This window comes from Plectropomus leopardus, chromosome 21 (genome assembly GCF_026936395.1).
Source record: "Plectropomus leopardus strain MGB_pleo_1.0 chromosome 21, ASM2693639v1, whole genome shotgun sequence".
Taxonomy (NCBI): domain Eukaryota; kingdom Metazoa; phylum Chordata; class Actinopteri; order Perciformes; family Serranidae; genus Plectropomus; species Plectropomus leopardus.
Genome location: NC_142196.1, coordinates 25,042,443 through 25,068,417, shown reverse-complemented (window position 1 = coordinate 25,068,417; position 25,975 = coordinate 25,042,443). Strand labels below are relative to the sequence as shown.

Here is a 25,975-nt window from a genome sequence, read left to right as displayed (position 1 = left end):
GCTCTCAAACAAGAATAAAAAAAAAATACATAAATAAATAAAACACCAAATAGAAAAGTGAAACTATGTGAATGACGGTTCCTACGTGACGTTACTGTAAATCTTCAAATACAAGCCTCGTCCCAATTAAACACCCGGTCTTTTTTACTAGCCGGGTGTGGCGACACATTTCGACAAATAAAGGCCTGTCTCAGTTAGAGGCCTCGTCTGGTTGCCACGCAGTTCACTGGATGTATAACGCTGTTTTTTTTGGCTACCTGCTTGAGTTAACATTAGTTAACTGTTTAAATCACACATACAAATATGTCTTTATGGTTAAACTTTTGCCAATATGGATATGTTACACACAAGGTTAGCTTGGTAACATTCTCCACATTTCAATCGTTCAGTTACTTTTAGTGACACCACGAGCACCAAAGAAGACTGTTTATTTAAAAAAGAAAGAGATTTTAAAAAAGAAAGAGATTTGTGGATGAAAAAGACTGTTTAGTGAATTATATATTTAATAATTATCACAATTATATGTTTGAAATTAATTTAAAAAAAAAAAAATTTAATTTAAAAAATAATTATTAGAATTTTTTAGATTTTTTTTCGGGTTTTTTTCTGTTTTACTTTCGCTTTTTTGGGCAAATTTTAAGGTAATTTTCTTGCACTTTGACCATTTCTTCTCTTGTTGCTCATTACCTCCTCCCACATTTTAGGAAAAAAATCAATACATAAATTAAGCTAATTCTCCCAGGTTACAAAGGGTTAAATAAATAATTTGATTGTATTTCCCGTCTTTGCTGAGCAACAGTTTTGTGTGGAAGGAACCAAAAGTGCGTCCCATTTGGACGCCTGTCCCAAACATAAGCCTGTTGAGTTCAGTGATTTACGCAAATAATAACTCGGGCTATTAATTGAAGTTTTATGGTATTTCAATATAATAATACATGATGACATTGTTATCATGCTGTCCACAATAATTGCAGGCAAACAAACGAACATGAATGCATGCAGTTAATTACTGCATTAGTGATTCTCTGACTGGAATCCACCAGGTGCTCAAACCGCTTTCACACTTGAGTGAATCACAGGAAACATGAGCTGCTGCTGCTTCACATTAAAGGTTTTCAACCGGCAAAACACATAGGGCGTCTTTTATTATGAACCAGTCACCGGAAACACATTTGTCACCACGTTTAGCACCTACTGTGCTCATTCATCAAAAATATATTTCAAAACTAGACCAAGAGGTCATTTCCTGAACTTTTTTTATTTTATTTTCACCGTGGATCAGTTTTAAATTTTTCAGAGTTACAGAAAAAGGAGGAGATGGAGATGAAAAGCTTCAACTCAACACAGCAAAATAACTAGCTCTACTGTGTCCCGCTGTTGTGAGGAAAACTCCTCTTGCTTTGTGCAGCATGAGATTCGATTGCATTTGCTCGTGTCCTGATGGAAAAATATCAGTTATTATTGACTGACTTCTGTCTTAAAACAAAGGGAGTTTGTTTGGCTGAGCAGTTGCAACAGTTGCTCTGCTGTTGTCTTTCTGACAGAAGTAGCTGTTCAATCAGTGTTTGCTGCAGTATTACAATACACTTGCTTTCACCACCAGTAATCACTGTCGCCAAATAAAACAGGACTCACATCTTAAGGATTGTAACTTTAAAGTGGAAACAGACAACTTTTCAACTTTTTCTGTTATTGTTACCGATGCTGCAAAGACAACTGGGTTGCTTTCTGTTTTTCTCGGGGCCTTACAACTACCAACAACACAGCACACACTACATTTTGTTTGTTACCATTCGCCATTTTCGCTACTGCTGATATTAACTTACTTTGATTCTCTTTGGTAACTGGGGATGGCTTCGCACAGCTAACGGGTAAAACAGAAGTGCAGTCCTCTTACTGTTTGGTTGCACAATGGTTGATGAACTTAAATGAACGTAAATGAAGCCTTCGTTTTCCCGGGAGATCACTCGGTGGCAGACAGAGTCGTATAGTGAAAGTGAGTCTCATAGAGAACGAGTCTAAACACGGATGATGTCATTATCTTACAGCCATTACCTTTTGCAATCAACATTTGATTCTCATTGATAAGTTAAAAGGACAGTTCACCCCAAAATCAAACATATTGATTTCTTCCTCTTCCCTGCAGTGCTGTTCATCAGTCTCGGTTGTTTTGGTGTGAGTTGCTGGTTGTTGATGTCTGCTTCTCTCTAATATAATGGAGCTAGATGGCACTTGGCTTGTGGTGCTCAAAGCACCGACAAAACACAGTTGAAAATCATTCCTAAGATCATCCACAGACCTTAAAACTACACCCGCTAACCAACTCACAGCACAGCAGGAAGTGCGCATCTACTTATGGACGTAAGGCTTTGAGGCTTACTGACTCTATGCAACCTTTCATTACAGTTACAATGTCTTTATCTGTCATCGAGATTAGGAAATACAAATACATGTTTTGCTCAAACTTCCCTGCTCCCATTTCAAAATAAAAGTCCTCTGGCGTCTCTGTCAACAGAATCCCATCAATCACAAGACATTTTATCGTGAAACATTTGCAGGTCTGTGCTGTCAACAATGCAGGAGCTGCACGACCTCATAAATCAGTGGAATATGTGATAAATGTTTAAATTACAGCACTCAAAGGAGCAAGCAGCCCTGCAGAAGCTTCACAGCAACAACGCTGTCAGCGTGAACACCGCGGGCGTGCAACACGCTGCAGTACAGCGATTGTCGCTGTCACGTGCTGCTCACGCATGCAGCATGTTCCAGCTAGCTAAGTGGCGCTGGGTGAGCTGGCAGTAGATGCACGCTTCCTCCTGCGCTTCGATAGAATTGGCGTGTGTATTGCGTTAAAAAAAAATAGTTCCAATATGAAATTGCTCTCAACAAGCTCTGCAGATCATCTCAAGTAACTGGGTCATGATTTCTGGAAAGAGAAATTGCTGTTGTGTTTTTCAAATGCATTTTTTGGCACTTTAAGCATCACAGTCTGAGTGCCATCTAGTTCCATTATATTGGGGAAGGCACTCATCATTACAGCCAATATCTCCAACACTCTGCATCTCACACCAAAATAATCTAGACAGATAAATAGCACTACAGCTAAGAGGAAAAATATGTGTTTTTGATTTTGGGGCAAACCATCTCTTTAAAGCAAAAAACTTGTGAGGAAGAAAGACTGTTAGAGGTTTTAGTGAGTAAATCAAACTTAAACTGTTAAAAAGGGGTAGAAAACATGTCACCGGATCTAAAGTGTTCTTACAGCCCATAAAAAACACGAAGACAGAGCTCCTGACCTTCCTCAGCACAATGACGCCTTCCTGCGTGCTCCTGTTGGTGGCGACATCAAACATGCCGGGACCGTCACTTCCGATGATCCTGTAGTCCATCTCAGCGTTCTCGCCGATGTCAGCGTCCATGGCCCGGATCACTCCCACCACAGACCCGAGCTCGTTGGACTCGGGCACTCTGAACTCGTACAGGGCTGCAGAGAAAGAAAATTATCTCTGTGAGTTTGTGGTCACATGAACAGGGTTCCCACGGGTCCTCATAAAGTCTAAAAAGGCATTGAATTTGTTACTATAAAAATAATAAGGTTTTAATTGGTATTAAAATGTCTTAAATCAGCATTTCAAAAGTCTTAAAAATGCTAAAACATGGCAAGTATTGTTTTATGAGTAACATTTTTTGACGTTACATAGTAAGATGTCAAAATAAATGGTAACATCTAATTATTGTTATTTTTTAAAATAACTATCACAAGAAATCGCCAACAAAAGCCAGTTATTTCCCAGTTCTAACTTTTTTGCTCAACTTGAATGTTTAATATTATGATAAACATTCGGGCAAAACTGTCATCTTAAGTAAAAAAACAACAACCAACGTCTTTTTTTTCAATTTTGGTTACTGTAAAATCGGTCTTAAATTTCCTCCTTGGTGACATTAGAAAAGTCTTACAAATTCTTCAATCTAACTGCCGTACGCTGTAGGAGCCTTGGTGAAAAAATGTACAGAAAGAAGTTAAAAAAGTTACAGGAAAGGTTTGAGAGTGTGAGTGAGTCACACTGTGTGTCAGCAGGGGCCACAAAAACCCGAATCACGCCCGTCTTTTCATGTCCATTTTCAGTTTTTCACACAAAGATGCAATTTCATTTAAAGGTCAATCAACGCTTCCTCTGAGCTTTCAGCACAATTTAAAGTATCATCGAGACACATCAAAGCTCTGAAAATCCGCCCAAGATTAATTCACAAAGACACAGATGCCAAGACAAGAAACACCAGCACCCCTGACATCCGCCGAGCGTCACAACCTGCGAACTTTTTTATGACCCTGTTTGTGAAAGAAAAAAAGAGTTTAAGCGGGTGAGTCAGAGAGCAAGAAGACAAGAGAGCGAGTCAGAGGGAGAGTGAGTCAGAGCCAATCAGAGACGAGCCGCGGAGGGAGAGCGTGTGAAAAGGGAGAAACTGTGTAGGAGATTTAGTGTGGCGACGTTTTGTGGAGCAGCCATTTCATATGCAGTGAAACATATTTCACTCCCAAAACAGACATTTGGCCTTTCACGTGAGTTGCTACAAGCAGTACTGACTCACTACTCCAAGTTTAGGGTGTGACATAAATTCTGGGCCAATTTGCTCAACATAAATTAATTGCATCTTCTTCTTTTTTTTTTTTTTTTCCTCAGCATGATGATTTCCTGGTTTGAGGCGGATGAATTGATGGCTGCCTGTCGGCGGCGACGGCCCCAGCTGCATCTCGTATGCTTAAATAAATAGCCGGACTGCGGGAGGGAGCGGGCGTGATATACACACAGCCTGCGGAGACAAACAGCACTGACACACTAATAAAACATGCTGACAGTGTTTTGGCAACGCCTGAGTCGGCAGGTCTCTGTGACGCTGACACTTGCCTCCACACACACACACACACACACACACACACACACACACACACACACACACACACACGCACGCACACACACACACATACACACACAATGAAAAGCACTACGAGAAGGTTTCCCTGGGCTAACAGGTATTTAGCATTGGGTGGAGAAGAAGAGGCATCACTCCGGCAGACAACAATGATATCGCTGCCTGACACTCTACCTCCTCTGGGTGTCCCATTACAATATCTCTTCCTCTTTCTCCCTCTTTCATTCTCCCCCCTTTTCTGTCTGCCCCCCACCTCCCTCCATCACAGGCTGTCTTTCTGTCGCCTGTATCACTCTTTCTTCCTCTATCTCCCCCCTCCTGTCACCTCCTCCGTCCCTGTCGTATCCATCTCCCTCCCCTTCTTTCGCTGTTTATTCATTGGTGGAGATGACAGCATCTGCACCCACCCCCACACACACACAATCTTTATCCCTCCCCCATGCTGGTGGGAGGAGGGAGTGATAAATAGTGGGACGGCTGGAGCTCCGCGGCCGCGTGTTTGCCTCGCGCCCGTGCACACACGTCGCCCACTGTACAGTAGGCGCTCGCTCTTACTGAGGGGAAACACGACGACACCGGTAATCTGTCAATCCGATCTGGCTGCCGTTTGCCAGATGCACGAGAGGAAGTGGGAGGGGGGGAGACAATGTGTGAGACTGAAAGTGAGTAGGAAGGGAGTAGAAAGGGAGGATTGATGATTGATGAGTGCGAGGGTAACAAAAAAGGAGGGAAAAAAATGCACCAAGGACAGCCGGAGCACTAAATTGAGAACATTGGTTTTTATGGAGTAAAAGGCAGCAGAAGAAAGACTTAATAGCATGTGATAGACAAAGAGAGAGGACGAGTAGGGGAGATAAAACCCAGTGAATGTACTCTCTTCATTTAATAGGGATTACAGGGCTGATCTGATGCACTTTGCAGGACCCTTCGCTCTGTCATATGGCTCTATATTTAATTATTCTCTGCCTTTAAGAGGCCCGCCTTAGTCGCACAAAACCCACAGCTCCCTGCAATAATCCAAATTCATTTTGAAACTAACACCAGATGGGGGCTGCCTGCCTGGCACAAGCTCGCACTGACAAGTGCTTTTCATGAGTACTGGTCACTCTGCGTGTGTGTGTGTGTGTGCGTGTGTGTGTGTGTAGAGAGGGTGTCCCAGAAGGCTGTGCTCACTCTTGGTGAAGCGTGGCGGGTTGTCGTTCACGTCCGAGAGGGTGATGCTGACGGTCGTGGTGCCGGAGAGCCCGCCCATCTGCCCGGCCATGTCTTTAGCCTGGATCACAACCTGGTAGTTTTCTTTCACTTCTCGGTCCATGCCGGGCAGGGCGGTCTTGATGAGGCCTGAGGGGAGACGACAGATCCTGGTTATCATAAAGGGTCTTTATCTTAACCTCAGCAAAGTCTTTAAAAAGACGTGAAAAAGCAATGACTCCCATAATAGCACAAAATTAGTTAAAACAAGTAAACTACCCAACGACTAGCACAAAAAAGAGCCATTTAAATATTTATTGTTGGCCGTTGGTGCTTTTTATATATATTTCTATCAATGTGTCTATTCTTGACCTTTACTTGTCCAGCTTTACTGTCCTTGTTCCCAGCGGTCATGTCTATTTATCTGTTACTACCAGAGTCAGATTCCTTGCACGTTTCCACATAAAGATGGTTCTGATTCTGATGTTTGATCTTTCGAAAGTCTTTATGAAAATCTGACCTTGCTGAAAATTGCAGCACTAAACTTAAACTTAACCACTCATGTTTATTTGCTGAGTGGGACTCTGATGCACCGTCAGCGGCTCATTTGCTCATTTTACTCTTCACTCTTGACAACTGAAAGCATTTTCTGAGGACCTGGAGACCTCGCTGACCTTTCAGCTGCGGTCAACAGTCTTTTTTTTTTGCAGCGGTAAAAATAACTTCTCACTATAAATTCACAGAAATCCAGGAGAGAGATCGGAGTAAAACAAGGCATCAGTGGCGCCCCCAGTGGGGGTCTGGGGGCAGGGGGACTCTCAAGATGTGGACATATGGAAATTTTTTATTTGACTAAAACTTGATTAAGTGTTTTCAAGTATGTTTTTTCCCTAACATACTACTCAAAGCTATATATTTGTCTTTTTCGTCAAATACCAACATGTTTGGTTGATGGTTGGACCGAAGCACCAACCCAAAATGTCTGTATTTGACGACTTGGGAACGAGACTCAACAATCAACCAAAAGTTGCATTTTGTTGCTTTAAAAAAATGCAACCAGCATATTTGAAAAGCAGTGACTCACCTTAAATGTATAGACAGACTAAATTAGGACCAAATTCTTCCGAACAATAATCAGACGATGAATTAATAATGAAAATAATCTTTAGTTGCTGCACAAACACAGCGTGTACATTATGAATGAACGCAGCTATGATGCGACTATTGAAGACACAATTCCCACACAATTTCATCGAAAAAATCTATTCCATGACTTTTCAGTGACACTTTTTTCTCTTACCCCACTTTCAATCACATCAGATTTTTTTTAAAAAAGTCAAAAATCAACACTTATTAGAGCTACATCCCATCGACAGCCACAGAAAATACATTTTCTGTTATGTTACATATCACTTGGAAGATTATCTATGGATCTCCCATTTCATTACGCTGAACAAAATTCCAGGACTTTTCCAAAACTTTTAAAGACTCTTACTAATTCCAAGACTTTAAAATTGTAAAATTCCTTGACTTCTCCAGTAGGGCTGGGTATTATCGAGAACCTCACAATACAATTTAATTCCGATTCTTTGGGTCACGATTCAATTTCGATTTAATATTGATCCAGTTGCTTCGATATCGATTCAGTTACGTGTGTAGATGTCAGAAATACCCAGATAGTTCTTTAAAATACCTTCTGATATGTGTTCAATGAAGCGAGCATTATCTGTATTGATTTAGAACAAACTGACACCAAAACTTATTTTACCATTACATTATTCTTTAATAAACAAAGAATGAAACATTAAAGGTACAAAAAGTGCACATTTTTGCACTTGCAGCACAAAGGTAATAAACATGAAATGTAAACAAAGGCACACTGTGCTTATTATTATTATTCTTTTAAGAGCAACTGTAATTAGGCTTAAAGTGCCTTCATTTTGGAAAAAAACTTAACTCACATTGAATGCTGGACATGATGAAAGACCAGTGAGACCTTTAACTTATGATCATGAACATGAATACAGACCACGTCTTGGTGTCACTCAAAATGCATTTGAACGTTAAAACATCATTATCTTCTTCTTCTTGCTGCTCCTCAGCTTCCTCAGGGTCTGCTACATGTACTGGTCCATTCTGCTAAAAAAAGTAAATTCATCATTTAAATAAAGCATAATTTTATAATATAAAAGCTATATTAACTAAGACAACACAACCAAAATATACCAGATGTGTGCACGCTCATTATTTTCATTATTTGTGTATATAAACTTACATAGTTTTTTATCAGTTCTGGATGCCTCAGTGACTTTAGGAGGACTCCACACTGTCCTCTTCAGGTCCACAGCTGAGACTACATGGAGTTTGTCCTTTGGGTCCACATTTCTAGAAATTAATTAATTTACAATTACAGTAACAAATCTTTTGTTTTTCCTGATCATGAAAATTTTTATATGGAACTACAAACATTATTTGTACATCTATTTTACCACATACAGCTGACTTAGTATACAGTGGTATTCAGTAAAAAACAAAATAAACTCCTTACACAATGCTATTATGATGCAGAAAAAGTGCGGACATACCTGACTGGAGACCATCGCGCGCACGTTGCACCTCCTGCAGGAGTCTTGCGTGAAGGAGCCGGACCGGCGTTTGCAGACAGGTGTGTTTACCTGCATTTGTTAGTGATCCGCAGCTTTAGCTTTAGCGTTAGCAACAGCTTGCAAACCATCCGCGTGTTTTTGGCTCACACGGTCACGTAGGTTCGTCGTACTGTTGCGGTGTTTTAACGAGGCTCACGCGCGACGTGACAACTATCGATTTCGTGTATCCAAACGTCGGTTTTTAATGTTGTCGGTGCTGTTTTTAGATTTTAACAAACTACAATCTCGCGCCACTGTCGCCATTTTAATGAATAAACAACAGACGTTTTTGGCGGGTCAAGAGGGGCTTTTAAACAACGTCCATCACACTCACACTGCCCCCCGCAGGAGCGGGGCGTCATTACAGCGAAAAAAAATCGATTTCAGGATTTTATGAATCGATATTTATTTGAGAAAAATAACATTTCAATGCATTGATGAATCGATTTTTTTTAACCCTGCCCTATTCTCCAGGTTTTTCATGACCTTCTGAACTCTGGATATTTGTTACTTCTGCTTCTATTTTGTTGATATTTTGTTTTTACTGTGCAAATAAATAAATAAAATAAAAAATTGATTTATAAAATATTAACAAAGCCGATAAACAGTATGTTCTTGCTCAACTATTCAAGTCTGCATGTTTTTGCACGACCTTCACAAAATCAACCTGCCGACCAGGACGTAAAAATAATGAACCTCTCTTCCACAGGTGGACTGCGTCCTTCTACACTGCACCCCCCTGAAATAGCTCTAGAAATAAGCCTGTCTGCATCAGCTGTATTGAATAATGATATTTCATCTTTTAGATTTATGCATCTACAGGCCAGATAATTAAACCGCTAAGAACATTTTATTACTGAAAGGTCACTCCTCTCGCCAAGTACGAGCTGCGGCGTGGAGCTCGGCGGTCACACAGGAGCACATTCTGGCGTCTGTGTTCTTATGATTTAACTGCTAAGTGGACCAAAGGGCCAATCAACCCAAAAAAGCTACAGCACATTCCTTTAATTTTCCACGTGTAACATTCGCCTCCAAATGCATTCGTCGCCATTTATCTCCTCTTTGGAATTAAGACTCTGTTAATGTTCTGCCTTTCAAGTGCCGCGCAGTTGCTTACTTCTCCGCTCTGACACGTCAGATCTCCAGTTTGGAGTCAGGACAGACACTGAGTGAAGCGGTAATTGGCAGCATATTCAAAAGGTGTACTCCGTCTCCCATCAGAGGCGCTTCTTAAATCCTGTCTGCTATTACATGTTTGAATTTGAAGCAGCATAAAGAAGAAGCAGGTGAGGGGTAAAAAGAGAGAGAGGCAGACAGACAGTGCTGGAGTGGGAGAATAAAGATGAAAAAATAATAAATAAATTTCACCCTAAATAAACTGCTTTGACAAACTTCATCACTTCCAGTCTGAATAGATGATTCATTGCACATCAAACAATACGTAAGAAAGAGAGGCTGATGTGGCGCATCACTCAGGCTCAGATCACACTGGCCTACGCTGTTCAAAAGGCCCTCCAACTTGCTCTTTTCTTCCTCCCATGCATAACGTGGCAAAAAATGCAGACACAATGCAACTTGTTTTTTTTTTCCTACCCGCCTAACAATATGCAATTTATCTCACGGACAACACACCGTTACGAGAGCAGCGATCGTTGAGGAAAGGAAGCGAACGTATAGCCGCTTTACAGCAGCATCACGCTCACTCTGTGTCTCTGTCTACCTTTGTTACTGCTTAATGACGACAATACACACACACACACACACACACACACACACACACACACACACATCGAGGAGGAGAGGAGAAACAAATCCTGCTTATAATGTGATGTCCAGGCATGTCTTTGTGTAAGAGGGGATGTCAGCTTACATACCACATGTGGGATAAACCATATTACTGTTAATCCCTCCGCTAATCTGCAAATGGCTTTTTTTGTCGTTTCCCTTTTGTTTAAGCAAAAAAGACACGAGCGGGATGTGTTCCAAAGCGCACATTAATGATTAAAACTAGCAAGCGGCTAGAGTTTTTTTTGGGAGGGGGTTTGGTGATTTGCCACTCTCTCCTGCAAATCCCCCCTATCGCCCGTCAGCGTGCAAAAGGAGGCAGGCGTGTTGGTATTTTTGGTCCGGTTAAAGGAAAATTCACAGCATTCAGGAGTTATTTTGTGATGAATTGTTTTAATTTCCTTTCTTGGTGAAGCTCAGCTTGCCTCCTCTATTTCTGCTCCGGTTAGTGATTTGTTATGTCTTCGCAGAATGGCCACCTACAGACGAAAGGGTGTAAACTTGGGTTTGGTTACATATGTAGGTGGGGAGAGGAATGGCAGTAGCATTGTTAGAGCAGAGGGATAAGAGGTTTTCCACAGAAGAAAGAGTGAGTTGTGCACATTAGTCCGAAAGCATCATCCTTCATGGCTTGCAGTGCATGCTGGTCTACTGAGGCTACGCTCAGCGAGGAGACATTATAATCTTTGCCTTTTCTATGATGGATTTTCCTTGACTGGGTGAAAAATCTTGGTGCAAAACGATCAAAGACGCCCCTATCTGTCTTTTGATACTCAGAGACTAACACCGAGACATGATGTTCACTTTTGATGTTTAAGATTCATCTCTGCTAAATTTTGCTGCTGCTGAGCTGCAGAAATCTCAAGACTTTAAACTTTAGCGGGTCGTTTTTCTCTGTGAGTTAGTCCTTTAAGTCTTATTTTCTTTGTCGGGGTGAAACAGCAATGCAAGGACCCTTTTGTAATGCAAGGAGTTGTTATTATTTATGCAAATCAATCATAGTTTTGAGGGGCTAAAATGCTTGAAAACTTAATGATTTGTCCAAAATCAAGATTCTTGGTAGATATCTCTATAAGTACATGCTTAAGAAAAGGTGTGCCAAAGCATTTTGAGCTCAACCCATAGAGGGCACTACAAATTAAAATAATTTCAACTCAGGTGTGACAACATGGCTTGAAGTAGCTCTTGAGATACATTTCATCGAGAATTATGAAATTTGGTAGGTGCATTAAACATCCCAGGACTTTTTAAAAAAGTCTCTTGGTGTCATAAACCGAACAAAAAGTCAGTAACTGTGAATTCTGAGATTTAACCCAGTCAATGTCAAGTTTGGTTCATCCAATCTTAAGACTTAAACAATGAAATTTTGAATTTTGCTGAGCGACATTGCCATGGCGAGACAGCCATTGTGTCTATTTTGTCATGTCTCACCGTAAGTGGTGTGAAATTTGCAATATGTCTTTTTCAGCCCCAGACACCACCAAAAGTCGTGGACTTACCTGACGATGTGCACAGAAAGGTGCAAGGGCCTGTTTATTGCAGCTTTTAGCTTTAATTTGATTCCAATTAAAAAGTCAATTTAGTTTGAAGCACTTCAAAATGATGAACAGCTTTACTTCGTTTAAGTGAAGCAATGCCGTTCTCATAAAGATACAGACAATCATCTCTAAAAAGTCCTTGAAAAAAGTCGGTTCCCTTGCAAAGAATGTCACACTTTCTACACTTGAAAGGAAAAGCAACAATATGGAAACGGGAGAACATAACTGGACTGCGAGTTACGGGTGGATTTGACTTTTAACTGGACACTGACCGGTTTCTGGGTCCACAGAGAAGTACGGCTGCCCCTCCAGGATGCTGTACACCACCTTGGCGCTGTTCCCGTACGTGGCGTCGTCTGCGTCTGTGGCTGTCACCTGAATAACCGAGGTGCCTGAGGAGAAGAAGATTCATGACAATGATTTAGATCAACTCTTCAATACTGCTGAAAATTGCCTGCTGGATAATTGGTCAAGCTGATGCACCTTCTGATGAGGTGTCGGATCCTCTTCTAATCACGCTCATGCAGAATGTGACTGATCATCTCTGTCCCTTTGCATTACCCAAACCAATCTTTACTCCTCGGCCACTTATGCCCTTATACATGATTGATTCTCGCGGCTAATCGATAAGTCCTAATGTATTTTTCTAAGTATATCTCTCTAAGCATACAAGCGGCACCGACACCGGCTCTTTGCAAACCCCAAGAAGCCTATTAGTGTATCCACAGATCTGGAGTGTCTAAGAAGCCAAATATCTGATAGCAGGCGAACGACTGTGATCCATTTTCTCTTCCAGAGAGGCTGAAGCCCTATTTCAGTAGAACAAAGGGAAACGGTTAGCCAAGTGCTACCTCCCAAATGGCGCCTTGCGGGGCCAAGTGTTGCCTCATTACATGCAGAAGAAAATTAATTGAGTAGAAATATTTAATGGCAAAGTGGTATAAATATAGAATTGTGCAATACAATGGGATAACGACCCCATGAAACTTCTCTAATTCGATGTCAGCTATGATCTGTAAGGGGTGAGAGGAGAGTTTCCCTCCTTTAAAATCAATGTCATTTGTATGGATGGAGGATATAGAACCAAGAAGCAGAGAGAGAGAAAGACCACGGCTGTCTGATTTGGTGTAAGTGACAGTTTGGGAGGATTCCCGAGCAAGTTCACCGAACCTTGATCACTAATACCTTTAACTAGGGAATTAGACTCAAAGAGGCTTTTCTGACATGGCGGCTTTTAGAAAATATCACTGATCCACATCAGCCCATCTCATCGCCGGCTTTAAGCTTTTGAGAAAAGAATTTTCTGACAAACAAGTCAGGAATAATCGCAGGTTTTTTTTTTTTTTGTGCTGGGGGAGTAAATTACCTCGACTGTAATCGTTCGGTTGTCAAAGGCGCGGCGCATCAACGTCGTCCCACACCGAGAGTCCGAGAGAAGAATGTCAGAGCCGTGAGACTATAATAAAACTCAAAGTGTATGTCACATTTAAAGGGGCAGTGTCTCGACGCAGTCACTCGTGAACACATGCTCTGCCAAGCGGTGACATCACACCTCGGTTGTTGCCATGGGCACCCGTGCTGCCCTTAGATAAGTGCTGGCCTCTCTCTTGGGGTTGCTGAACCAAGTGACAACTCTGTCACATGTCTGGGCTGCAAGACCGATGTCCCTCAGTCCCTGAAGCTCGGCAGCAGCCGCAGAACAGAGAGTTCAAACCGTGTTTCCATGCAAGTATTGATTAGCAGGCTTTTTTATATTGTTTATCTATATTCATGAGGCCACTGTGTACTTTTAGACTAAGCGCCAGAGCCAGAGTGCACGGTGAATTAAAGTTTAATTTGCTGCCGAATGACAAGAAGAAATGATAAAACAGCAAATGGTGTCGGCTCAGAAACTGCCACTGCAGAAAAGTGAAATCCTCAATTATTCACTGAGATGACACAGCTGACAATGCCGGTAATTAAATGAAATACTGTTTTAATAAGATACAATACTGTATTTAAAAGATTATCTGCGCCAGTGCTGTAACCGTCACAGAGACGCTTTACCTTGTTTATTCTCTGGTCATAAAACGGCTCCTAGTCTCATTTAATTAGTCGGGCCGTCTTTGTTTAGTCCGCATCGTTATTATGATTGATAAAGTCCCATTGATCCAGTAAGACTGGCATTTTATAACATCTCTATCCTGTTTGAATCATAAGCCTTTTAATCCAGCTCCTCACACACAAGCACACACCGTCATTTGTGTAAACACTTAATTATGGCCTGTTTTATGATCAATAAATATGGTTTTACACATTAAATACATCTCTCTTTGCCTGCTGTACACAAAAAAACTAGTCACACCTCTTCATTTATTATTTCTTTATCATAATTTATTTATTTGTATGTTATTTTTAGTATTATTCTTAAGTGTGTTTTTTTTCTATCTATCTTTTATCTATTAACCCTATCATTTCCCTATATGACAGAAACATCTCAAGACAAAAAATACCAAAATATGTCATTTTTGAGAGGTGATTTTCATGTCCACCACACAACAAAGCCACTGTATGTGAAGTCACATCAGGCTGTGTAATAAATTTGGACCAAAATGCTGGTTTTGACATTGACAAAGTTGAAAATACTCATTCATACACATCAGACTGATGACCGTCTTACAAACATGAACTTGTTGGTAGATGTGAACTGGAAGCAGCCAAAAATGAGGACAAATAAACAGCTAGTGGAGAAGTGGACAAACGGGTGAGTGACATGCTTTAAGTAACTTTTATAGGGACAAGTGTTTCTCAAATAGGAGTTGAGTACTCCTAGGTGTACTTTGGAGTACTGCAGAGGGTACATGACATTATTTTTTAAAAAAGTGTTAATTTAAAAAAAACATGAGTCATGCTTAAATTATAAAATAATTCAACTCTGGTTCAATAAACCACATTTTATATTCAATATCCCTATTTAGACTGCATTTGTTAAGCCCGGCCGGGGAAGTCCAGTCATGCAGTGGTCAGTGGATACTCGGCCGAGAGAATATTTCAAGGGTGGTTCATTTTTGCATAAAGTTTGAAAACCACTCATACACGAGTATACTAATATGTTTTACTGTATTAAAAGCACTCATTTTCTAAACACTAGGGCCACAAATTTCTTGTTAAAAAGAGATTCAAGATACTTTTTTTTTATCATTTCGTTGGATGTATTAAAAATCTATTTCATCCCACAATTATTCAAGGTCCATCCAACTTTTTCACAACTTTAAGCCACATCTCTAAGTCCTCAGCAGCAGATAGATGAAGTTTCTGCTGATGAAGACCATGGTGTGCCATTAAAAAGTAAGTAAGTGGATCTTTAGTTGGGATTTTTTTGCCAAACAAAGTTCAAAGATGAATCTTCAAACTAAATTAAAGTGGTGTTCAATAATAATATATATAATACATCAATCAAACAGAGCTTATGTATACACAGCGATATGGAAAAAATCAAATATCACGATATTTTTGAACAAAAACCTCATTATTGATATAACAGGGTTATGTGAATTTGTTTGTTTTTTTTTAATTGCTGTGTGTGTCTTATTTATACTAATTATACTCTTCTTTTTGTTGTATTTATCTTGTATCCCTTTAATGTAGGACTAATAAAGGAATATCTTCCTCCTATCTTAAATTTGGGCTATCACTGGACATTTACAAAATGAAATGAAGCTACAACAGTCTCTTAAGGTCAGAAAATTACATCACTTTTCTGTAATGCAGCCTTTGAAACCCAGGGAGACAACATTTACAATTTTCCAAATCTAAGATGATATCTCGTCTCATATCAGGATATCAGTATAATATTGATACATTGCCCAGGCCTACATATATAAAATATAAAACTAAAACTCCAACAACTGAGCTTTTAAATTTTCTCTTACAGTTTGCTCAGAATCATATCAGCCCACTACAGTTCAACAAATGATGATGGTGAATTACCTCACAGCCTATTTATGGGGCCCATATGATGTCGCAGTGCCTTAGTGCTGCCATTTTTGTGACCAGAAGCACAAGTAAGAAGAAGATGGCGGAGGTTTTTTCAAAAATAAAAAAATATAAAATAAAGTTCCTACAGCATGCCTAGAATACGTTGTGCTGTTGGCTATAAAAACTACAACTCAAACTACAGTTTTATTTCAGCCCAAAGCAGCTATCTTGGCAGAATAAACAAACAGAAACAGAAAGCTAGAACTTATTTTTAACTAATAAATATTTTGGTGCACTGTGTCTGCAGTCATGAGGTCAGCTGCACACATCACAAATATGGCGCCGGGCAATTCGGAAGTGACGTCTACAACATGAAGAGCTCTAAGAATCATGAGGAATATTTACGACGGGAACTCACCGATGTCAGACATCTCAGGGACTCTGGCCATGTAAGGGTCCTTGGTGAATCGAGGCTCGTTGTCGTTGATGTCGTGGATCTTGATGATGAACTCGGACTGACCCTCCAGCGCCTCGTTGGTGAAGCGGTTGACGGCCTTGGCGTGGAGAATGTAGTAGGCCTTCTCCTCCCGGTCCAGCCTCTTGGTGGCGTGGATGTCCCCCGACTTCTCGTCTATCTTGAAGAGAGTCCCCGCTCCCTCCCCCGTGAGGACGTACCTCACGCTTCCATCTCCTCGATCCGAATCTGAGTGAAGCTGAGGGGAAAAAGCAAAAATATGATAATGCGGATCCCTGCAGCACCAAAACAACAATTTCAAGCAACAGTTTGTGGCGTTTTCATTTTAATAAATTTCCACTTTGCAGCTCTCTATAGCTAATTGTTATGGCACTACAGTGATGCAAACTTGGGTTTATGAAAGCTTTCACATTTGCTTAATTTGCTCTTATAAACACCAAGTGTCAGCTCGCTCTTTCCAGGGAAATATCTGCGAGTTGGCATGAGCAGAAATAGCCGGAGTGAACAGAAATGTCATCTACATAAAGTCCAAGAAAAAAGAGAAACATCATGGCGCTGGATGCACTCCTTGATTGACAGGTGATCTCTGAGAAGTGTACAGCATTAAAAAAAAAACATCCCTGCAATGAGCACTTTGTACCAAGGATGTCAACAAAATCAAATTTCAAAGCAGAAACGCAGTTTTTCACTTAAGTATTTCTGATACACTGTGCACATATCAGTGATCTGACCAATCTGGGCCTTGGCAAAGAAACACTGACAGCTTTGATAAGTGCGTTTGGTGTTATTTAACAGATTCATATCATCTTTAGTAAACTGTCAACGCATCATGACGATACACATTCGCCACCTCACCTCATCTCTGTGAAATTCTACATCCTGCCAAGAAGAGAAAAAAAAGCCGGAGCGTTTAAAATGTTGTGGTATTGTTACATGTCATCATGCTTTTTTTGCTGCAGGGCCACCGTGGCATTTTCACAGCGCTGTAAAACAGAATGCCAGTGGGTCGAAGTCTGTGAAGTACCAGCATGAGTGCGTGCACGTCCGCCGCCTGCCAATCCCTGATGGATCCGCAACATGACCAACATGCCAGAGGACCACCGGACTCCACTTGTCTGTGGAGCTCCTCATTATTATTTGCTCTCTCCCTCTCTATCTCCTGTTTAATTTTTTTTCTGCATGAACAGCAGCTTAGCATGCGCTGACATTTTAATTCCAGCGCCAAATCCCCCCAACATATTTATCTCCGAGAACTCATCAAAAGCTTGTCCAGTCGTTTTCCCCTCCCACTGCTTCCCTGCCTACTTCCCTTTCCCCCACTTTAATAACCAAGGACATGGTAATAATTACAGGGGGAGGTAAAGGGCAAAAAGAGGGCACGTGTTTTCAAAGTACAAACGCCATCTGAATGTTTACCCCGATAAGTGCGCACGACTGGGTCTGTTGTTGACATCTCGTTAACTCGGGTGAGCCGGCACGTTTGATTTTGACAGTCTTGAACGCAGATTTCGTTTTTTTACTTTGAGCGCGCCTCACCGTTGTGTCTACAAGCGTTCTTGGCTGCGCCGGTGGACAGACTGAGGGGGGATATTGTGCGTCGCAGCTGGGTCACGTGGGAGCACATTGCAAAGTCTCCCTTCTCATCATATATTAAAAAGCTTTTCATCCCAGGTGCTCGGAAGCTTTACTAATTCATGCTGTTTTATCAGGGCAAAGCTGGCACATGTGAGACGAACAGCTTTGTGGATTAGCATCTTTAACACTATTTTGTTCGCCTGCTTGAATGCGGCTGAAAAATGACTGTTTTCATTCCTTTTCTCTGTCTGTCGAAGCAGTGGAGTGTGTTGCAGAATTTTAGCGTCTTCGGATTAGGATCGAGCGTGCAGCGCCGTTTCATTAACCCACTTGAATTCTGGTCAAAACAACTTTTTTTTCTCTTATTTTCTATGTCTAACCAAGCCAGGAGAATATCCTGCAGAATTTTATTTGTTTTCTATTCTGCTGTACAGTACGTGCTCCCAAACAGAGACTCAGTTGGCTGAAAACAATCCACTTCAACATTATTATCTTTCCCCTGCTGTTATAGCTGCAATGTCCTTTTCTATGATTGTCTATCAAGCTGCCTATCTCTGCCGGCACGACAATTCAGTTAATAACCGTTGAGTCCTCTCCTTTCGGCTGAGATGTGAGATAGACAGTGTGACATATGCTGTGTCATTTCTATGGAAACAGAGAGATCTTGTGGTTCTGAAGAGTTCCTCCTCACTCCCCTGAAGGATATTACAAGGCGGCTCAGAGTATCGAACTCCAGCGCCTGCTGCAATGACCCCGTCCCTCCCAGTTGCCCACCTTGCTGGTGAGGAGAATTTACTGCTGCCCTTCTACTCAAATTAAGAGGGGGAAAAAAACCTCTCCCGGAAATCAATGTGGCAGCCCAACGTGCATTCACAATGGCCCTTTGATCAATTTATATCGAAAATACAATTAAACTGTCACAGGGGGAGGAAAGAAAGCCACATGTGCCTTCAGCATGGTCACCAAGAAGCTCTGGCACATCGATAGCTAGCCCTTCCTCCTCTGCCCTCCTATGGCACCAAATCGTAAAAAAAAAGAGGCAGAGAGCATGACGCTATTATCCATAAACACTGGGACTTCTGGTCTTTTTGTAAAGGGAGAGGACACTAAAAAAATTCTCTGTTTTATCATCTCATTCTGTCTGCAAAAGTGGCCGAAAATCTAGAATTTTCCAAACAACAACACAATGTTTAGATTTCTGCAAAAATAATATCTCTAAATCATCACTTAATGACCCAGTAGACATGTGTGGCGGTGTATATTTTGCAAAACTGCAATGGAAACACTTTTTTTTGGCTTTTATAGGTCACATGATGCTATGGTTATTTGCTGGTCAGTAGGAACTGGCTCCCTCATGATGCAGCAGGAGCTGCAAGAGCTGTTATTGCATCACACAACACTGAGGAAGTTGAGCGGATCATCTGGAAGCTTTGAATCCACAATTTCTCTGTGAAATCCTGGACTATCACCTCCCAGAAATCCCTCATATGTGGCCGCTCCCTCATATACGGCGCTCGCCTTTCCATTATTGCTCGCGTAACACGCCTACGTTGCCCTCGATTAAAAATAATGACGGCTGAAATAAAATAAACCTGCTGATGTTTTGAACATCCATCGCCATGCTTCTTGGAGTATCATCGCCAGAGGAGAAGTCGCCTAACATCATTCAGTGGAAACGCAGTCATCTCGCAATTGTGTTTTATCGACATTTTGAAACTATCTCTTAAGTTTTGTGCAAATCTGTAAACTCTCCAAATGTAGGTCTACATGTGAATCATCACAGACCTGAAGTTAGCTTGCTAACTGTCAGTACCCACCATTACAACAATACCACGCCAACAGTTGCACAGTGGCCTGATTCTGTGGACTTTTCCGCTCTCCTTTAGTTGACATGCACTAACCGGCAGCTCATGGTGGCGTCACATTTACTGTCGCCTACAAACACAAGACTTCTTATCTAACTTCCAGGTAAGAAGGCAAATAAGCGTATTTCCCAAAATGTCAAACTATTTCTATTTCTCCTCTAAAACAATGAAACAGGCTGCCATTTGGGTGACAAAACATTTCAAACAGAAAGTGATTTGTGTTTTAATAATTTTCTAAACAATCGGCACCTGTATCTTGAGCTATGAGAGATCAAGGATATTGCTTCATTCAAATTATGAAAAATTAAATGTGATTTCAGAGAATCCTTGAAACAAGTTGACTTGCATTAGAAACGGGGTGAAATATTCTCACGTATTTTCAGAAAATGAGGCTTTAAAGCAAAAAATTGAAAAGATTTCTTTGCAGTGAATCAGTTGTGAACTGAGCATTTACTTAAACCATTATATCATCAACGACATGTTATATATTTCAAAAACCTTCCACTCAATTAGCCTTCTCTTCTGAGTGAGACCATAATATTTCCAATGGTTGGCTTTTTTTTTCACAGTCAAAGATATTTATTTCTACTCCAACGTTCTTCATCTTCCAGTTTGAAGTGGGCTGAGAAATGAAGTGGTACTCATCAGACATCTGTGCGTGAGAACTTAGAAGCGAGCCGTCTTTGTTTGTGAAATTAATCTGCTTCAAGTGCAGCAAATGTTAGTGCAGGCTCGATCTGGCCGCCATTTGTGCTTCACTCGAGTTAGGCCAAAAAGATGGCACTGGAAATGGGCTGCTTGGGGCAATTAGCCAGTTAGCCTTTAAGGCCTTGTGTCCTGGCCTGTCGAGAACTGGCTGCCTTCTCTGTAGCCAGATGGTAGCCTCAGACTGTGCACAAAAATAGCCTATCAAATGCCTGTTGATGTGTAAACTTGAGATCTGCGGTCAGAGCTGCAGATACTTTAAGGTGAAATGTCAGCTAACATATATTTGTCTCTTGTGGACATCTGACATCTTTTGTTTTGTGCCTCATGCATAATTTCCCGCATGTTATCTTTTAATTACAGGGAACTCTCAACAGTTTGCATTCGCTTTGCTGCAGGGCTATAGCCGAGGTCGTGTCCTCAGTGTTGGTTCTGGGAATTTATGGGGATTTTAACAACGAGTAGTTGTTTACACTGTACGACTACACACAAAATATACATGGTGTATTTTTAAGGCTGATTCTGGCATTTATTTTGGACTCAATATACTTAAAAATGGCAGTCTTATACTGCAAAACAACCCCACTTTTATTAGCTCAGATTTGTCTAACAGTATATTCTCAAGGTATTTTTCAAGAGCTGTTTGAAAAGAATATTTTAGCTTGTTTAGGTTGAAAAAAAGTCCATTTTTTTCTTGATACTTGTGCATCCAGCACTATCCTGTATTTTGTTAAGATATTATTTTAAAAAAATATTGAGAAATGTTAATTATTAATGGAAATAGGCTCAAATGTAACACATGCATTTGAATTTATTATTTTAATTAATTATCAAAAAATAATATTTATTTTTTAAGTATTTTTTGTCATGGGAAAATTGAGTTTTGAGGTGGGAAAAAAATATGTTGGTGATTTTGGCCAAAACTTACTATTATCTATGAGGTAGGAGATATAATTTATGTAAAAGATATTATCCCATCTTATTATACCATCTCATATCTCTTACTTATGAGATAAATATCTCATAAGTAGGAGACAATATTTACTACATAGGAGATAATATCTCCTACATCAGAAATTATTTATCCTACAAAAGAGATAAACAAGATATTATGTTGTAACTCTTATGTTTGAGACAATATCTCTGATAAAGGACATAACTTATCCGTGAAAAGAGATAAACAAGATATAATTTCATATCTCTTACGTATTAGACAACATCTCACATGTAGGAGACAATGTCTTATAATATCAACTACATAGGAGATAATACCTCCTATATAGGAGAAAACTTATCCAAAAAGCAGACAAACAAGATATTATTCCATATCTATAACACATTTTACAATATCTCCTGCGTAGGAAATCATCATCTCTCCTACAAAGGAGATAAAGTTAGGTTTTGACCAACACTGCCCACATTTGTATTTTTCCCTCAGAGGGCTTCTGGATATTTTAAATCTCAGTTTAGAAGGACATGCTTTACATAACGTTGAGATTTTTTTTCAGTGCACACAGAAAAATTATTAAACAAAGTGAATTAAAAAACATAAAACATATATCTAATTTCCATTAATCTGAATAAAACTCGGCCAACTAAGCGCTTGATTGCACAGACAAAGCCTGAATGTTTGATAACAGAAAATCTATTAATCTCACCCTGACAAAACCGACGGGTGTCAGAAACAGTGGTGGGCAGGTGATAGCGTGGAAACAATTGCGAGGTGCTGTTGCGATGTTGCTTTATCTAACTTCGACATCGCTTCGCCCCTGCAACGTTGTCAGACAGATGTTTGCAGGGCCTCATCACCGCATGACCTCATCACACCCTTCCCTCCGCTGCTCACGCTGCAAAGGGGAAGAGCATAATTGAAGTCCCCCCCCCCCAGCGCGGAAGCGGGAACTTATCGCCTAATCAACAAACACTGCCAATGTGTGCTCCAGGTCGCCGCTGGAGACCGCAGGGGTTGCCATGGCGCGGGTACAGCCAAGCCTGTGCCATATTGCAAACTCCTTGCCTCTTTGCCAAGGTGAGCAGCTGGTAATGAAGGGAGCATGAACAAAGACTGAAAATCACCCCACCCCCCGCAAACAAACACACAAATCCCTGCACCTCTCCACTCCGCTGCCATGTGACGCTCCAGTCCTTCCCCCAGGTCGCCTCAACCGCTGAGTCATACAGGACTCGGAAGAATATAATGTCTGAGTTCATCTGCCCTCTTTTTTTTTCTTTCCTCTGATTTCCAGCCCATTACTGGAGGCTAGTGTTGCAGGAGTGTGTGTGTTTGCGTGCACGCTGGTGTGTTTGTGCACATGCAGAGAACATTGCTCACTTGCTAGGGACTGTGTTGAGGAGTCTACCCAGCAGACCCAGAACCACTGGGGCCTATCAGGGGCTGTAAATACTTTATGAGATATGATAGTACAGCACAAACACTCCTAAACCACAGGCCATTAACCATTTTCAGTGGATATGTGCCCTTTGGTAAAGTAAGAAATAATGAAATAAACAAACATTCTCTTCCCCCAGTGACAGCCCGGGCCCTCCGAGGCCTGAATGCAGCTCGCCTGCTAATGAGAGGCAGTGTACGATTCCCCTCCTGCAGGAAAAAAAAAAAAAAATCATTGGCCAATACAGCAAGATTAGCAAGATTAGCAGCCAACCAGCTCCACAACAAGACACCGCCAGAGTCTCCTGTTCCCTTCATCTCGATCGCTTCCCCTAATTCCTTCCTGTTCCAACTGCTTTTGTTACGCTTGTTCAGGAAAGATTAAACTTTCATTTGTTAGCACTTCACAACTCGATAAAGCCGCCGTAAAAAACGGGAGAGAGAGAAAAAAATAGGCAACCGGGGGAGATTGAGTTTACCAAATAACCGGAGACGGGATGTTGTAATTCAAGTGTAGTTTCATCATTCTATCTTTTACTGCGTGTCAAGAGCTGCTCCCTTGTTTATAATAACCTGCCATTGTGTTATTTCCAATGCATTTTTTTCCCGTGCTAACAAAAGTGGTTTTGTTCCACGCTGTGTTCTCTGGTTGCCATAATGTCACTTGCAATGACAAAAGCGTTCCCTTTTGTGTTTCTAGTGGCTTTTTTTTAAATTTTCTTCAGACCTACTGCATTGTGAGAATATGGCCTCCACCTGAGGATGCAGATGGCTGTCCTCTACATTGAGCCATGTGCTCGACTCAAAAAGCAATTCATTCCTTTTAGGGGCCTCGTTCATCACTCGTACTTTATCAAGCAATTAACAAACAGTAATTGCAATCAGATAAGATCCACGCACTGCAATCCTATGTGACAACTGGCTAGTGAGCTGACAATGAGGAGAAGTGCCCAGCTGCATGCACTCGGGGGGAAACAACAAGCGCTCGGAGTCATGATTAAGTGTGGTGCTCAAAGGTTGATGCCTTAATGGCATCTTCAGGAGACGGGCTCTTAGGCCGCAGCCTCTGGCTCTCTAAGTGTATACCACACTCAGATAATCCATTCTTCTTTTGCTATTAGTCCTTTTACAAGCTAAAAGGACGAGTGGCACATCAATCACCACTCTCTGAAGACAAAGTGGTTTGATCACGCTCGGTACTTACTTCTGATCTTCATTCACTGTTTTTTTTTTTTGTTCTTTTCAACTTTTTCTCGTATTTGCCCGCCTCGTACCATACTGAGAGTTGTAATCCTTTTAGACCGGGGCTGAAAGTCAACCCTCACTCCGGGAGGACGTATGTTGCAGAATCTCATTTGGTTGGATGACTCTATCCTCCGTGGATGCACGATAGGAATGCAAAGCACTAGCCCCATTCAACTCCTCGCACAAAACCGCCTTTCTTCCCCCTCAGTCGTCCTGACCTTGCCACGACGCTCCACAATCTCCTCAATTACAGTAGGTTGGAAGAGGAGACGGATATCTTGACTTCCGCTCCGCTGCATGTAAAGCAAGCATTATTTGGCCCGTCTTCTTGTACGTCCCCCCCAATGTTATCTGGGTCGACACTGTGTTTTCATTTTGTTGGACAAATAATACCTTCGGAGGAAGTCATATTTTACTGTAGGGCAAGACAGCCGCTTTAGGACGGCTTGATGTGAGTGGAATGGACATCGTGCAAGCGGCCGCGGAGCTGACAGTAAGCACAAAATATATTGGACAGCCAACAGCAAACAAAGCCCGAGGATGGATGGATGGAAGTCCGATATATGAGCATTAGCCGATCAGAGTATCATGTCATGTCTGCTATCTGATGATGGGTTGATTCTCTGAGACAGAATGATACATTCATAGACAGGATGTTATTTATTTTGAAGCATCTCATTAAAGATTCGATATGCAGCGCTTCTACTGCGAATGTCTAAAAGCAACCACACTGATGTTATGGCTTATATTTAGTTGAGTTGCCATTATCCCAAACGTTTCAAACAAAGTTCAGTCTAGAGAAACTTGCAGTTTTAATCAAGGACACGGTCTGCTTCATTTTGTCAGAGTCATATCTCCTTTGTGCATTTGTCAGGGCTGAAAATGTCTGCAAGACTCGATCATAAATTGACTTTTTTCAGTTTTAAGCCACATTTTTACAATACCTTTTTAACTAATAACTATTTGTTTTCACCAGATGAAGGATTTTAATAATCTGACATCTGGATTTTAAGTTATCAGAGAAAAAAACTCGGCCAAAGCCACTGTGGTGCCAAGCAGCATTGGAAAAACACTGATTTAATGTGTAACTGCTTTATTCAGTGTTTTTATCAATATAATTGCCGGGTGCATTTGTTTTGGAGAAGAGTAGACCTCTAAGGATTATTCGGCTCCTGGTAAAAACCTCCTTAATGCCTTAATTTTAAGTTGTTAGAGAAAAAAATGTAAGCAATCAATAGCAGAAGCTGGGATAGCAGCCCCCACAAAGAGCCTAACAAGGTTTGAGAAACAATGATTTTAATATGAAACTTTTATATTCAGTATTTTTACTGGTTTAAATCATCTGCCACAGTTGTTTCTTAGAGGAACAGACCTCTGCGGAAAACCCTCAATAAACACTGTAGGATCCCAGGTTTTCCCTCACATTTAATTGTGGCAGCCCGCCACGATTAAAACATGCACTGCCATATATTCTGTTTTTTGGGGCCAATCATTGGGAGCACTGTTGGAATATATATATATATATATATATATATATATATATATATATATATATATATATATATATATATATATATATTCCTGGTATATTTATACCCAGAGTGTTGTCTGGGCACAGACGGAGCAGCAAAACAAAAACAGGCACAGCAAAAGTGACACTTAACCGTTGAAGG

The 25,975-nt window shown here is 40.9% G+C and overlaps 1 protein-coding gene and 1 long non-coding RNA gene across 3 annotated transcripts in view; both read right to left on the bottom strand.

The window, feature by feature from the left end:
- Positions 1-25,975, bottom strand: part of LOC121960680 (cadherin-10-like) — a 261,883-nt gene that overhangs the window by 56,155 nt on the left and 179,753 nt on the right. The window contains exons 4-7 of the mRNA XM_088072261.1: positions 16,467-16,761; positions 12,364-12,483; positions 6,106-6,273; positions 3,297-3,484 (exon numbers count right to left, since the gene is read on the bottom strand). Of these exons, the coding sequence (XP_087928387.1) occupies positions 3,297-3,484; positions 6,106-6,273; positions 12,364-12,483; positions 16,467-16,761 (771 nt within the window). The remainder of the gene's footprint in view (positions 1-3,296; positions 3,485-6,105; positions 6,274-12,363; positions 12,484-16,466; positions 16,762-25,975) is intronic.
- LOC121960682 (uncharacterized) lies at positions 7,927-8,912 on the bottom strand. 2 transcript variants are annotated; one of them, XR_015775422.1, is made up of 3 exons: positions 8,709-8,912; positions 8,399-8,508; positions 7,927-8,259 (listed from the first exon to the last, which is right to left on the bottom strand). It is a non-coding gene; the product is annotated as an uncharacterized LOC121960682 (long non-coding RNA). The 2 variants fall into 2 exon arrangements; XR_006107001.2 differs by having other exon boundaries at positions 7,928-8,262.